Source organism: Lepisma saccharinum, chromosome 10, assembly GCF_977018435.1.
Source record: "Lepisma saccharinum chromosome 10, izLepSacc3.1, whole genome shotgun sequence".
Lineage (NCBI taxonomy): Eukaryota > Metazoa > Arthropoda > Insecta > Zygentoma > Lepismatidae > Lepisma > Lepisma saccharinum.
The window spans coordinates 36,109,775-36,127,027 of record NC_139238.1 but is presented as its reverse complement, the minus strand read 5'-3'; the positions used below and the strand labels follow the sequence as shown (position 1 = coordinate 36,127,027).

At 34.3% G+C, this 17,253-nt stretch overlaps 1 protein-coding gene across 1 annotated transcript in view; it reads right to left on the bottom strand.

The window, feature by feature from the left end:
• The window catches only part of LOC145994327 (uncharacterized), a 43,622-nt gene that overhangs the window by 5,299 nt on the left and 21,070 nt on the right, over positions 1-17,253 (bottom strand). The window contains exons 2-5 of the mRNA XM_083130435.1: positions 13,449-13,510; positions 13,043-13,178; positions 12,046-12,153; positions 199-296 (exon numbers count right to left, since the gene is read on the bottom strand). Of these exons, the coding sequence (XP_082986561.1) occupies positions 199-296; positions 12,046-12,153; positions 13,043-13,178; positions 13,449-13,498 (392 nt within the window). The 5' untranslated portion in view covers positions 13,499-13,510. The remainder of the gene's footprint in view (positions 1-198; positions 297-12,045; positions 12,154-13,042; positions 13,179-13,448; positions 13,511-17,253) is intronic.

Genomic DNA, 17,253 nt, shown 5'->3' with positions numbered 1-17,253 from the left:
CAAGAACTCAACAACAAAAGCAACATTTTGTTTTCACCCCACTAGATTGATATGAAAAAAGTGACATAAACTGTCAATTCAAAAATGTATTTGACTTGTTTGAGCTAAAAAGAAGAAAAAAGAAACCATTATTATAGCTGGTATAGTGACGTATCGGAACATTTAGGAAAGAGTTAAGTAATCAGACGAAACACTTACTGACAAGGTATCTCTTGGTCTCCTTGGCAACAAACCGAACCATTTGCCGCTCTCACAAATTCCCAGTCTCCACCACATGCTCTCCAGTAGCCACCGGGCTGGAAGGAAAACCAATATTTCAAGAATATGATGTTTTTTTTAATTGCAAGAGTTATTTTATATTCTTCCTTGTATTCGCTAGTTGATTTCATAAGCAAAATTAGTTGCAATTCCGAATTTGAAACAAGTGTCACTTTACTGAATCATCGTGTAACGTTATCCATTATTAAACATGAATTCTTTTCCTAGTTACTTTTAAACGTATAATCTATAACTGGGTTATTTTTTGCAATAGAAGTAAATTTATAAACAGTTACATTCCGGCACGCCAAGTGTTAAATTGAAAATTTGTAACGTGAGGAATGTGCTAAATCTGGTTACCCTGTTTCCAACTACAACTACGTGTCTTCTCTGGATACTAAGATTAAAGGATTTTTGTGGAATCGTCGAAGACAAGGAAGTTGGGGTTCTTTTAATGCTAAATTTAGAGTATCCACACTTTACTGCAATTCGTCATTTCGCGCGAAGACTTCACTACGTTTATTTCAAAGGTGGTAGTGGAGGTAGGAAGACGCCATTGTTTAACAAGAGAATATATTTCCGGTATGTGCATAAAACTGTTTATATATAGAGAGATGAATATGATGAATGATATTTCAAGCGAATCTGACTTCTTGTTTCATCATTTACTTGCCTTGTTAATATTATAAATATTTGAAGACTTTATATTATGCACGAGAAACATAAATAAAACTACTGTTTTATTGCAAATAATAATTATTGATTGTACGTAACTTGCTTTCAAGAAAATTTACAGCAGGAAGTAACTGTAAAAGTAACTTACATAAGTAACTGTAACTGAATCAGAGTAATTGTAACTCAGTTACTTTTTGAGCCAAGTGACTGTAATCCACTTACTTTTAAAAAGTAGCTTCCCGAACACTGATAGTAGTAGAGATGTGCGCTAGTGGATGTTTTCTTCGTGGGTGGTCCTTTATTTGTATGTACTTATAACTAATTTGCACGGGTTTTAATTAATTTGCGCGTACTTAGAATTCATTTGCAAGTACTTAGAATACTTTACATTTATGTATTTGCATGTTTATAACTTTTATGAATATATAATTATTTATTTTATGAAAAATATGTATATAGAAGGTAATTAGAGGTACTAAACGCTATGCATATGTTTTTATATTCATTACTGCAAAGTATGTAATGTATAAATCGATAATAATTAATGTTTATAATATTGAAAATAAGTTTTCTATGGTTTATGAACCGCTATGAACGGTGGTAATGGGTGTAGGTACAGGTCCAATTACGATTGGGGACGGTCCCGGTACTCGAACCCGCGATATGTAATATTATTAATTAGTACTATGTAATAATTTCATTACATTATGGTATGAAAGACGATGGTACGACACGCTAGACAGAATACTGTCTCCGAATTTCGACTCCGCTCTGATGCCAGACAGAGAGAATGAATTAATATTCCGCGCAGGTAGACGAGAAAGGAATTTGGGGAGTGTGCGTTCAAGGTCAAATGACGTCACAACGTCAGAACAAAGAAGGAATCTGATTCACCAATCAGAGAACGCGTCGGTAGATTTTCAGAACCGGTTTTTCCAAGGTTAACCAGTACGCAAGAACAGGGGAAAGCTATGCAATACTGTAGGGCAGGGGAGGGATTCAACCAGACAACAAAGGATGTCTGGAAATGCGCAGCAAGGGTCAAACTCTGAAGCTATGCGTCGCTTGTAGAACTGGTTTCAGCCGCCAATTAATATTCCGCTCAGGGTTGCCCCAAGGCACAGGACGCTTTAGCGAGGGTTTTAGGGTAGAAAGCTTGCATGTTAGAACAGGTTTCTGTCTAACTAAGCCAAGGTTACCGAGAACACAAGAAAAAAGGATTTTGGATACCGAATTAGATTGGAGCGAGAACTTTATTTTGAACAAGGAGAACTAAGCGTAAGGGTTTATTATCTGTACTAGGAAGAAGGGAGAGCTATCAGGGACTGGGCCTACAGTTTTCACTATTTGCTTTTATAACGGGGTAACGAACCTAGGACCTTTTGATTATTGATTTAGGTAGTAAATTTATGTTACTGTGTGCTATTTAACTTAATTTTGAGTTTATTTTTTACCAAACTTTGACTTTATGTCAAACATTTTCACAGCTTATCCTTATTTTTTACAAAAATAACACTATTTGTACAATTCAGGCAACATTTTCCATTAAATTTTGGACTCACAAAGACATTTTTTTCAACTTTTAACCTATTATTTTACAACTTGATATTAATTTTTTACAAAAATAACACTATTTGTACTATTCAGGAAAGACTTTTAGTTACATTTTCGACACACTAAGTGTCTGTTCTCAACTTCTATCTGTTTATTAGGCTTATTATTACTCAAATAACACTATTTATACTATTCAGGCAACAATTTTTATTAAATCTTGTACTCGCAAAGACATTTTTTCAACTTTTAATTTATTATTTTACAATTTTATGTTAATCTTTTACCAAAATAACACTATTTATACTATTCAGGCAACATTTTTTATTAAATTTTGGACTCTCAAAGATATTTTTACAACTTTTTAACTTATTATTTTACAATTTTATACCTATTTTTAACCTAAATAACACTATTTATACTATTAAGGAAAGATTTTTAGTTATATTTTCGACACACAAAGTGTGTGTTCTCAACTTTTATCTCTTTATTTCACAAGTTTAGGCTTATTTTTACCAAAATAACACAATTCAATCTGTTCAGGAAAGACTTTTAGTTACATTTTCGACACACTAAGTGTGTGTTTTCAACTTCTATCTGTTTATTAGGCTTATTATTACTCAAATAACACAATTTCAGCTGTTCAGGCAACATTTTTCATTAAATTTTGGACTCACAAAGACATTTTTTTCAACTTTTAACCTATTATTTTACAACTTTGTTAATTTTTTACCAAAATAACACAATTTCATCTGTTCAGGAAATACTTTTTATTACATTTTGGACACACACACACATACACACACACACACACACACACAGAAAAAGAGAGAGAGAGAGAGAGGGAGAGAGAGAAAGAGAGAGAGAGAGAGAGAGATTTTCCAAGTTTACAGGATTATTCTCCACGTTTACTCAAATAACATAATTTAAATGTGTTTTGAATTAAATTTTGTACACACGAAGTGTGTTTCGTCAAGTTTTACCCTTTATTTTTCAATTTTATGCTTATTTTACCAAAGTAAGACCTCTTAGTCTATTCAAGAAAGAGTTTTCAATTATATTTTGGATGCAAAAGTATGTTTTGACAAATTCTACCCTTTTATTTTACAAGTTTAGGCTTATTATTACTCAAATAACAAGGAAAGTTTGTTTATTTTAGAGTTTGATGAGTATTTTGTTACTTTTATACTAGGTAATGTTTCTAAATATGTCAGGTAGAGCTCCATCCATATACTTTTGTTTTTGCTGTTTGGAGATGTGATCAGCATCACTCTCCATCTGCTTTTTATTTTATGTACCCAATATTATTTTGAGGCTTAGTGAATTCTAGAGCCTATTTATGCAGGAGAGAGGGCTTGAAAATTCTGATCTCAGATAACCCACAACTTTTTGTCAGAGTTTTTTAAAGGATATTTTATATTTATTATGTGCCACTAGAATATCAAAGCTTGCTTAATTTTTATGTCTGTAACGCTGTTATTGTATTTCTAGCTAAGGCTTACTGGATAAGGTACACGAAATGTTTATCATTTCGACTATTTATTTTTATACGAGGCCAAATGTTTAGTGTAACGAAAATTATTGTGTGTCTATAAAGACTGAAATTCCTTTACCGATGGGTCCATAACTGGACGCTTACCAACATTGTTCCTTTTTTTTTTTTTAAATATAACTATTTATCAATATATTGACAATTCACAGGACAAGACGAAGTTCTCAGACGACTGACTATATGGACCATAGGTCCACTTGCTAAACGTTTTTTCTATGCTAGAAGAATAATTTAGCCTTATAGCCTTTTTCAAGGTATTTTTGAAGTATTTCTGGTTTTTTGGGTGCATCAACACTTGGGTTATTTCCAATTGGTTTATTATACGAGGCTACAATCACTATCTGAACACTGAAATCCTCTGATTGAAACTAAAAGCTCAGGCTGTAACTAGAGACTTAGTATGTATATCGACAATTTATAGGACAACACGAACTTTACAAAGGATTATAGGTGATGTAGGACTAGACGCCAGAGCTTTGTTAACCTGCAAGAAGCATTTACAGCTAATATTACGAGGAAATGAGGTTGATTTTTTACTGTTTCACAAGAATGCTACCTTTTATACACCCAATATTTGCTTTTTCAAGTAACTACATGTACCAGAAGCACTTACAGGTCAACTCTAACTAGACTTCGATTTATTCTATATCAGGTGCTAAATTTATAAAGAACTATGATTGTGTAAATCATAGAGCATAGAGCAAATTAACATCATCAGCAGTAAACCATCATGCAACTTCTACCTGCTGAAACAACTAAGTGAGTATAATTTATCAGAAAAATGCCTACATTTTAGCCTAATTTACCTCTACATTAATAATACTACCAGAATACTAAGGCTTCAAAAGTGAACACTAAGAATAATGTTCAGACTAAAGTATAGGGCATCTTGCAAAGGATTATTACTCCCTACAAGTCAATAACAATTATTCTAAATACTACGAACTTGGACAAAATATAGTCAAATACACAACTCAAAAAGAAAAATAATTACAAGTAAAACAGCAGACACTCAATATATCATACCATCAGGTAAAAATATTCTACAATAAACTGCCTCATAACATAAAACTGCTAACTCCCCAAAACATATACAAATACAATCAGTAAAAACTACTTTAAAAGGGAAAACTCTCTACAGTCTCACAGGGTTGATGTAAAATAACATCAAAACTTAGAAGCATGCACAGTCAATAGTGCTCAATTTGCATACAGTTCACATGCAAACTCTCATGAAAAGGTTCAAAACAGTCTCCCAGCTCAGTTCTCATCTATACTTGGACAACAAAATCCTGCAACAAATTCTCAGAAATCCTACCTTTCCTACACTTGCTTAAATAGCTAAAGTGCAATCTTCATACTAAAATATTGAAAAAAGGCATATCTATGTACATAAAAGTGTGAACAGATGTGTTTGTCTGTGTGTACTCTTAGATAAATTGATAAAAAAAAGCAATATAGTTATAAATCAAAGACTATATCTAATAATATTGATTTCAAAATAAGCTGATAGAAAAAGATATAATAACTACAGTATAAGCTTTTAATTTTTGTTAATTACAAAAAAATAAAAGTTAAATACAGTAAATAAACTTGGTCCCTTACATTGAAAAAGGAACATAAATTGAGAATATTTGAAAATAAAATCCTTAGGAAAATACTTGGGCCTAAAACAGATGAGGAGACAGATGAGTGGAGAAGGTTACATAATTTAGAAGTACATAATTTGTATTCATGTCCAGATAGTATTAGAATGATTAAATCAAGAAGACTTAGGTGTGTAGATCATGTGGTACGAATGGGAGAGGAAAGAAGAGTATACAGGATTCTTGTTGGGAAACCTGATGGTAAAAGACCAATAGGAAGACCAAAACAAAGATGGAGGGATAATGTAGAGATGGACCTAAAGGAAATTGGTAGGGAAGGAAAGGAGTATATAGATCTTGATCAGGACAGGGACAGATGAAAAGCATGTGTTGCTGCACCCATGAACATTCGGGTTTAAGAAGTGTAGAGAGTTAGTTAGTTATACATTAAATAAGCATAATATTTGGATTGTAAGTAGAGAATATAACAAATGTACAATGCATTGTGCGAAAACTGTCAACTTTGCATTATAAGCAGAAAATTAAACCAGTTTGCCCTAGAAATACATTTTAAAAATAGCCCAAAATAGCATGCGTAATAGAAAATTAAGAAAACTTTCTGATGCATAAAAGTACTGACTAGAGCTGAATTAATCAATTACTGTAAAATATTATTCTCTGATTCAAGTAATTTAACTGTAAACATTATCTTTTGTGTGTAAAATATAATTGTTAGTTGAACTGATAAGTACAAATATTAACTTTATACGCCTTCATACACTCTAAATAACATAACTTTGATATATAAATTAGTAACAATTTGTTAAAATTAAGTTAAACTGTAGAATTGTTTTCTTAAATAAATATAAAAATACTAAACAAATAATTCCTTCTTTTCCTATTTAAAGGATGCCTAACAGTGTAAACCAGTTGTTAGTGGCTAAATAACATAAAATTTGAAGGCAGTAACAATATTTTTAAAAAATACTGTTTTTTACCTAACTTTGTGAATTAAATACTAGTACATTTTGTCAAATTATAAATAAAATATACCTATTCCTTTGGTATTTGTACTAAAGTGAAGAAAATGTTACTAAAACTTGGCTAGTACAGTAAATCTGAGAGTTTCAGCTTTATTTGTCCGTAACTGGATATAATTGTAACTTGTTGATCTCGCCAAACACAATCTTTACCTCAATTTTGGAAGCTAGCTGAACTTTAGCGTTTCGAATTACATATAGTGAAGGCCTCTATAGTGAAAAAATACACCCAGTCTGTAAAAATTTGGAAATGTTGTCTCCTTCTCTGTCGAACCAGACCAAGAGTGTTCTCAAGTGTTTCAATATATTTCTTAACATAACTAACTTTTCAAGAAAAGAATACCTTGTGCCCAGATAGCTTAGTTGGTATAGCGTTAGGCTTTTAACCTATCTGTCCAGGGTTCGAGTCCCTGTCTGGGCGATTACAATTTTTAAATTTTGTCATCGGATCTTGTGCAGAATGGATATAAAATATGTTTAAAGTCTAACAGATTATTATTTATCTTAAAATTTTGCAAATAAGCTTTTAAGTTTCTCAAATATCAGCATCTTTAGCTAACAGTACAGCATAACCAGTATTATTATAATAGAAAAGTTCTGGTGGTAGAACCTACACCTACTGTAATATCTCTGTGGTATTAACTTACATGCAGCCCATAACTTTTGGGACTGTTTCTCCTCCATTACATTTCCTCGCCATTTACCCTTAGCGTCGCGATTAGCCTCAGAAGCAAAAAAAAGCGAAATCTTATATTTTTTTTATATATCTCTGAAACCACCTATACTATAGTACATTTAATGAATTTTGCAGTCTTCCTGTTCGATCTGTTAAATAAATCCAGTCAATATAAATATACTTGCACAGAAAAATCTGTTTTTCAGATACTTTAATCGGGTAATCTGCTTTTGCGTACTTCCTCAGAAATATACACAATCATAGTTCTTTATAAATTTAGCACCTGATATAGAATAAATCGAAGTCTAGTTAGAGTTGACCTGTAAGTGCTTCTGGTACATGTAGTTACTTGAAAAAGCAAATATTGGGTGTATAAAAGGTAGCATTCTTGTGAAACAGTAAAAAATCAACCTCATTTCCTCGTAATATTAGCTGTAAATGCTTCTTGCAGGTTAACAAAGCTCTGGCGTCTAGTCCTACATCACCTATAATCCTTTGTAAAGTTCGTGTTGTCCTATAAATTGTCGATATACATACTAAGTCTCTAGTTACAGCCTGAGATTTTAGTTTCAATCAGAGGATTTCAGTGTTCAGATAGTGATTGTAGCCTCGTATAATAAACCAATTGGAAATAACCCAAGTGTTGATGCACCCAAAAAACCAGAAATACTTCAAAAATACCTTGAAAAAGGCTATAAGGCTAAATTATTCTTCTAGCATAGAAAAAAAGTTTAGCAAGTGGACCTATGGTCCATATAGTCAGTCGTCTGAGAACTTCGTCTTGTCCTGTGAATTGTCAATATATTGATAAATAGTTATATTTAAAAAAAAAAAAGGAACAATGTTGGTAAGCGTCCAGTTATGGACCCATCGGTAAAGGAATTTCAGTCTTTATAGACACACAATAATTTTCGTTACACTAAACATTTGGCCTCGTATAAAAATAAATAGTCGAAATGATAAACATTTCGTGTACCTTATCCAGTAAGCCTTAGCTAGAAATACAATAACAGCGTTACAGACATAAAAATTAAGCAAGCTTTGATATTCTAGTGGCACATAATAAATATAAAATATCCTTTAAAAAACTCTGACAAAAAGTTGTGGGTTATCTGAGATCAGAATTTTCAAGCCCTCTCTCCTGCATAAATAGGCTCTAGAATTCACTAAGCCTCAAAATAATATTGGGTACATAAAATAAAAAGCAGATGGAGAGTGATGCTGATCACATCTCCAAACAGCAAAAACAAAAGTATATGGATGGAGCTCTACCTGACATATTTAGAAACATTACCTAGTATAAAAGTAACAAAATACTCATCAAACTCTAAAATAAACAAACTTTCCTTGTTATTTGAGTAATAATAAGCCTAAACTTGTAAAATAAAAGGGTAGAATTTGTCAAAACATACTTTTGCATCCAAAATATAATTGAAAACTCTTTCTTGAATAGACTAAGAGGTCTTACTTTGGTAAAATAAGCATAAAATTGAAAAATAAAGGGTAAAACTTGACGAAACACACTTCGTGTGTACAAAATTTAATTCAAAACACATTTAAATTATGTTATTTGAGTAAACGTGGAGAATAATCCTGTAAACTTGGAAAATCTCTCTCTCTCTCTCTCTCTTTCTCTCTCTCCCTCTCTCTCTCTCTCTCTTTTTCTGTGTGTGTGTGTGTGTGTGTGTATGTGTGTGTGTGTCCAAAATGTAATAAAAAGTATTTCCTGAACAGATGAAATTGTGTTATTTTGGTAAAAAATTAACAAAGTTGTAAAATAATAGGTTAAAAGTTGAAAAAAATGTCTTTGTGAGTCCAAAATTTAATGAAAAATGTTGCCTGAACAGCTGAAATTGTGTTATTTGAGTAATAATAAGCCTAATAAACAGATAGAAGTTGAAAACACACACTTAGTGTGTCGAAAATGTAACTAAAAGTCTTTCCTGAACAGATTGAATTGTGTTATTTTGGTAAAAATAAGCCTAAACTTGTGAAATAAAGAGATAAAAGTTGAGAACACACACTTTGTGTGTCGAAAATATAACTAAAAATCTTTCCTTAATAGTATAAATAGTGTTATTTAGGTTAAAAATAGGTATAAAATTGTAAAATAATAAGTTAAAAAGTTGTAAAAATATCTTTGAGAGTCCAAAATTTAATAAAAAATGTTGCCTGAATAGTATAAATAGTGTTATTTTGGTAAAAGATTAACATAAAATTGTAAAATAATAAATTAAAAGTTGAAAAAATGTCTTTGCGAGTACAAGATTTAATAAAAATTGTTGCCTGAATAGTATAAATAGTGTTATTTGAGTAATAATAAGCCTAATAAACAGATAGAAGTTGAGAACAGACACTTAGTGTGTCGAAAATGTAACTAAAAGTCTTTCCTGAATAGTACAAATAGTGTTATTTTTGTAAAAAATTAATATCAAGTTGTAAAATAATAGGTTAAAAGTTGAAAAAAATGTCTTTGTGAGTCCAAAATTTAATGGAAAATGTTGCCTGAATTGTACAAATAGTGTTATTTTTGTAAAAAATAAGGATAAGCTGTGAAAATGTTTGACATAAAGTCAAAGTTTGGTAAAAAATAAACTCAAAATTAAGTTAAATAGCACACAGTAACATAAATTTACTACCTAAATCAATAATCAAAAGGTCCTAGGTTCGTTACCCCGTTATAAAAGCAAATAGTGAAAACTGTAGGCCCAGTCCCTGATAGCTCTCCCTTCTTCCTAGTACAGATAATAAACCCTTACGCTTAGTTCTCCTTGTTCAAAATAAAGTTCTCGCTCCAATCTAATTCGGTATCCAAAATCCTTTTTTCTTGTGTTCTCGGTAACCTTGGCTTAGTTAGACAGAAACCTGTTCTAACATGCAAGCTTTCTACCCTAAAACCCTCGCTAAAGCGTCCTGTGCCTTGGGGCAACCCTGAGCGGAATATTAATTGGCGGCTGAAACCAGTTCTACAAGCGACGCATAGCTTCAGAGTTTGACCCTTGCTGCGCATTTCCAGACATCCTTTGTTGTCTGGTTGAATCCCTCCCCTGCCCTACAGTATTGCATAGCTTTCCCCTGTTCTTGCGTACTGGTTAACCTTGGAAAAACCGGTTCTGAAAATCTACCGACGCGTTCTCTGATTGGTGAATCAGATTCCTTCTTTGTTCTGACGTTGTGACGTCATTTGACCTTGAACGCACACTCCCCAAATTCCTTTCTCGTCTACCTGCGCGGAATATTAATTCATTCTCTCTGTCTGGCATCAGAGCGGAGTCGAAATTCGGAGACAGTATTCTGTCTAGCGTGTCGTACCATCGTCTTTCATACCATAATGTAATGAAATTATTACATAGTACTAATTAATAATATTACATATCGCGGGTTCGAGTACCGGGACCGTCCCCAATCGTAATTGGACCTGTACCTACACCCATTACCACCGTTCATAGCGGTTCATAAACCATAGAAAACTTATTTTCAATATTATATACATTAATTATTATCGATTTATACATTACATACTTTGCAGTAATGAATATAAAAACATATGCATAGCGTTTAGTACCTCTAATTACCTTCTATATACATATTTTTCATAAAATAAATAATTATATATTCATAAAAGTTATAAACATGCAAATACATAAATGTAAAGTATTCTAAGTACTTGCAAATGAATTCTAAGTACGCGCAAATTAATTAAAACCCGTGCAAATTAGTTATAAGTACATACAAATAAAGGACCACCCACGAAGAAAACATCCACTAGCGCACATCTCTACTACTACTACTGATTGTGTTTATAGTTATTAGTAGGGACCGGATTTATAAGCACAATCAAACAGTAAAATAAGCAAGTTAATAAGCACAAAAAATGAAAAAAAGCACCAAAATAAGCATAAACAAATACAGGAAAATCTGAAAAAACATTTGTTTATAAGATCTCTTACCTTATTCAAAGCTGTTAAAGTATGTAAGGAAGGTCATCCTGAGATTTTCTTGTGTGAAGCTCCTGTGTCTGTCAGTGAATAATGATTTGTACAGTGAAAATGTTCTTTACACGTAGCGTGACATCACAGGCGCATGTGAAAAACACCACAGTTCTTCTTCGGTGAATTCCTCTTGAATGTCTGTTTCTTCACCAGAAATATTTTTATAAATTTGACACAGTGTTTTGTAACCGGGATTTTTCAGTAATACCTGACTAAACTTGTCGGACACAATTTTAGCAACACCGTGAGTTTCTGAAGACAACGTTACTGAAATTTCATCAATGAGAGAAAGCAAATGTTGCAATGGATTATTTCGAGCTTTCAACTGTGTTATAATATCAGGTAATTTGGAAAAATGATTTTGGATGTACTGTATCTTTTCTTGGATGCCATTTCTCCCGTGCGGCTATTTAGAAGCATTGATCTCGTCATCCCGATGCCGTCGTGTGATTGAAATAGGATTGAAATATGACAGATTTGGGTAAAATATTTTAAACCAAAATCATAAAATAAGCAAGCATAACCGTTTCCTGCAGAAATAAGCATTTATAAGCACTTTCAACCTTAGTTAAATAGCTCATCAAGGTATGTAATACGAAGTATAACCTTTCTCCTTACCATTAGAAGTCTGGAAAAGAATATGCATTTCGCTTACAAATCCGGGCTTTAGCTATTAGTAACTCTGATTGTATGTCAATTAATAAAGAGTACGCACCAGCGCATCCTGTATATCAGCGTTGTAGTTCCTACAGGCTAGTGCAGACACTGGTATTCCTTTTGATGTAATCTTGTCAAGGTCACCATAGTTCGTCAGTTTGTTGAACTACAAAATTCAAAAGAGAATTGAAGGTAACTAAACTGGCTGTACTTGTTTACCATACACAAAAACAATCAAGGATTTTACATCAATGTTCCAAATGATATTCAAGTGCATGAGACTAACTTGAAAAGTAGAAATGTGATTATAGTAATTACAAGCACACGTTCTTCTTTCCTTAAGCAAAGTTCAATGCAGCATATTACTAATCAGATAACTTTCAGTTAGGTGTTATGGGAAAGGGTATAAAATCCCTTGGATTAATGATATTTTAATGTAGAATTTGAAACTTATAAATAAATTCAATTAGCACCCGATGTATATTCACAAACTTTGACACCTTTAAACTCCATTTTCTTATATATGAAAATGAGTACTTTTATTGCATGTTGATTCTTTGTAATTTGAAGCGCAATTCAGTGAATAATATCAGTGAAAGAATTAATATCGTTAATTATAAAAACATCAAATATAATTAATTAATGTAATTTGAATATATTGACACTATTTTAAAAAGTCTCAAAAAAATGTTTTATATTGGAACAAATTATATAATTATTATTCATGAAGTTGGAGTCAACATGTGTACAGTCAGGGACAATTCTGGATTGTAACAACCCCACTGACTTTCAACGGGAGAGTATGCAAACATACAATCTAACACCACATGTACGTCCGATAAGTTCTAAATAAGGACTATAAATATGGGAATGGGAATATGGATACAAGTAAAAACTTTTGAATTAAACATTCTTTGTAACTGGCAACATTCAACATTTTTTATTTCAGTAAGCTTTTTCGTATTTCTTAAAACAAGGCTGATCCAAAATTGTAGTACTAAATTACTTGTTAGAATTATTGCTAATGGGTTTTGAACAAACCGATAGTCACTTACAAAGCCTTCGCATCTCTTGATGCAGTCTTCAGTTCTATCACAGCTTTCGATTTCCCCATCTGGAATCGTATAAATTTTCTTCTCTTCGTTGATGTCCTTATCGAAATAACCAGCGCATTCACACTTTTCAGCGGCCCTGAAATAGACCGTTAATAGTCACAATTTATGCCTAGCATTTGGTGGATAATTTTAAAGGGAGAACCCTGCCGAAAAGTAGTGAAAGTTTTACATTTTAAATTATTGAGAATTTTTGTTGCTTGTGCGTACTAGTGTTGCCCACGAGACGAGACTTTGGCACACATGATCAATCTCGTCTCGTCTCGAATTTTTAAAAGCCTGTCCCGTCTCGTCCCGTGGGCAACACTAGTGCGTACGTTATCTTCCAGGGTGTGTGTATTACACTTACCTTGAACAGCTTAATGCAGATAATGCGGCAGCGACGTATAAAATCTTCATGTTGGTAAATATCTGAAAAGAAAAGAAAACATAAATATATCACAAAGAAGATGTATTCAGTCCCACATTGATGCATTGGCTTTATTTGATCAGAGGACCTCCCCGATTACGTAATAGTTACGTTCCGGCCTGGTAATCAAGGTAGTCACATTGGACAGTAGATCGGATGCATCTTCAAACGTAGATTTAGCCCCGGTTACCCTATCTGAGCTTAAATTGGGCTTATAACAGAGTAAAGTAAGCCGTGGCTCTACAGCCCATAAGGGCCTTGTCCTATCTCCCGACTGCCAGTCTCCCTCCCACAGACCTACCTAGAGGTGGAGGAGGTTGCTGAACCGAAGGACGGTCTTACTTCGCAGTTAACCAATCAGGAAGTATCTATTCTCACCAGATGCGTGCTAATATTTACACTGATTTTTAAAATGAAATTCTGTTTTGAATAAATATAGGTCAGTATTAAGAACATGATTTTATTATACTCGAATATTGGACGAAAAGTGCATATTTGGATTAAAAGTTTGATTAATTTCAAAGTTTTTCACATCCGTTAGAGGAGTCTTTCTCAACCGCCGGGCCATGAGCCAATAGCGGGTTCTGTTATCAATTTTCGCGGACTGCGCAAGGTTGTCCTGGAATTTTTTATTTTAGTTTTTCTAACCGTGTTTCATTTTATGCTGGAAATATTCTGATTAATTGGAATTTTTCTCTGTCCGAAATGCAACATGCCATTGTAAATCTGAATTTATCAAGTTAATGTAATGATACTCGTAAAAGGATACTAAAATGGTGGGTTGCCACCGGTCTTATACACAGGCCGAAAACCCAGAGACTGAACCCAGGCGGACTCGAACCAGGGTTGTTAAAGGTTTGGAACCCATAAATTCTATTGGGTTCCGCTGTAGGACCGGAACCTTTTTTCTCGCACAATTTAAATTCGGTCCAAGTTGCGTATTGTTTCATTGAAAAAAGTTCCTGGATCGTATTTAAATTCATCCGAAAGAGGAAACGTTCCTGGACCGTATTTAAATTGAGCTGGAAAAAGGTTCCTTTAAATTCATCCGAAAAAAAGGTTCCTGGACTGAATTGAAATATTTTAAACACAATAAGGTTATTTACGCTTGTTCATTTACAAGTGCTGATTTTTCTCTCCCCGTCGGGAATTGAATTTATTTACAATTCCTGGACCTTTTACAACCCTGGGATTGTTAAAGATCGAGGAACACATACATTCTAATGGGTTCTATTGGGTTTTGTACCAAGATCCAAACATTTTTTCTCGCACAATTTAAAATCGGTCCAAGTTGCGTGTTTCATTTCAATACGGAACTTCAACCCTATTTAAGCTGATCAGGAAAAATGTTCCTGGACCGTATTTCAATTCATCTGGAAAAAAAAGTTCCTGGACCGCATTTAAATTGAGCCGGGAAAATGTTCCTGGACCACTATTTAAATTGATCCGGAAAGAAAGTTCCATGGACCGTATTTAAATTCATCCGGAAAAAAGCTTCCTGGACCGAATTAAAATACTTTACAGATAAAAAGGCTCTTTACGGTAAAGAACCCATTTACGCTTGCTGACTTTCTCTCCAGGACCGGAATTGAATTTATTTAAAATTCCGGAACCTTTAACAACCCTGACTTGAACCCATGCCGTCCCGCAATCGGAGTCCAAAGCATTGCGCCTTAGACCGCACGGCAACGGAGGAGGACTCTCAGTCTCTACTTTCATATAATATTGTTAAACTTTTGAAAATGGACTTGGTACATAAAGTCCACCGCCCCCCCCTCCTGATAACCCATGAGTTCCCCTCCCCTGGAGATCATGCTGGACGAAGCATGTGACAACAAAGCATGTTCCGTTTTCATTGAGGATCGTACCAGCGTACTTACATCCTTACATCCTCAATGGTGTAATGGTGACAATTCGAGCACGTTGGATCGAAAACCACATATTTTCAACAACTTTCCCCGCTTTCCATTTTTTGTTATCTGAACATAAACCGAGTTGCCTTATCTTGCAAGCATGACAATAATTAAGATTATCACTATCACTAGCATTTTTATTTTTATGCCTTAAAACACCAAACCTGAATCATTTAAAATTGCTGCAACTGATTTCTGTTTTCTTAAAGTCCACATTATGCACAGGTAGATTAATCGAACCACTATACAGACCATGTTATCGAACCTGGGACACCTTGATTACAAAGCAGCGACGTTACTGCCACGCCATCTGGGAATCCAGATATGTACCTAATATAAATTTTAATTTATAAATTGTGTTTGTTCATGTACCTTACTTCAAGACCAAGAACTGTTTAATGTAGTATGTAAGAACAAAACTAAAAAAATTAGAAATTTGAAAGTATTTATACATATTGTGCATATTTATTTTTTTCTCATACATGTACTTGTTGTAGGTATCTTATACAGGGCTTTCCCGATAGCGTATTAGCGTATTATCGTCTTGAAATCAAGAGATCCCACGTTTGTTTCCCAGTGGCATCACGTAGTGGTTCAACTTCCAATATTATTTTAAGGGGCTCCCATTTGGCGCAGCGGTAGCGTCGCCGCCTTGTAATCAAGGTGTCCCGGGTACGATATCCGGTGGAGGCACATGGCACAGTGGTTCGGATCCCACTTTAAACCGTATGTCCAGTCCCGATTAGCCTTACTGTGCATAAAGTGGACTTAAAACACCAACTCAAACCAAACCAATATTACTTTAAAGGGACCACCTTGAAAACAATGGGTCCCGGGTGCGATTCCAGGTGGAGGGAAAGATCTTATTGTTTATGAACTTGACAAAATTATTTGTATAATAATACAAAGATCTTACTGTTTAGATCTTAGGAATAGTTCACACCAAGTGACAAGTGACACGTGTCGTGTGTCACTTGAAGAATTCTGTACCGTGAAACATGAGAATATGTTGAATATGAGACAGAACAATGTAGGGTGAGGCTCCCCAGTCGCCAGATCTAACACCCCTGGATTTTTACTTATGGGACACGTAAAGACCATCGTGAACGCCACAAAAATTAAGAGCCTGGACCTGGACACGCTCAAATAAAGGATCACAAGCGTCATCTCCTAAATCAACCCCATCATACTAGCAGACACCTCACGCAAACGGGAGTTTCGAATTGAAGCATGCATTCTAACATACGGTACGCATGTTGAACACATACTGCAACTGTAACCAGTGTGGTATTTGTAGGGGGGTGGGGATACTTGTATCCCCCTCTCTGCTTGATAAATTTTATCCCTGAGGGGGAATGGTGTTGGGGGGGGGGGAACAAGAAATTATTGGCAATTTAGTTACTTTTCCTACTTCGCCATTCAATTGCAACATTTTCTGTCAGACAACTGGAAGCTCTATTTGGCGAACACAGATGTGGCCTCAAGCGCTGCTCTATTCCTGGAACTGTCAAAGAAGTGGCCAGGGTTTAGGGTTACCAGACGTCCGGTTTTTCCCGGACATGTTCTACATTTTAGCCTTATGTCCGGCGTCCGGGAGGAATTTGAAAAATATCATAAATGTCCTACATTTTGAGCGTCACATAATATAGTAGAATGACAGCATTTTGTTCCTACGCGTCAGCAAAAATTCGATGCGACAGGTGTTATGTTACATCCGGTGTAGCAGGGTACGAGCGATTTTATTGTTGAGTCAGCAGAACGTGTCTGATCACCTTGAAGACATCGGAAGCGGTGGGGGGAGGGGGGTCAATGGATTTGTCACGTTGTTTCTT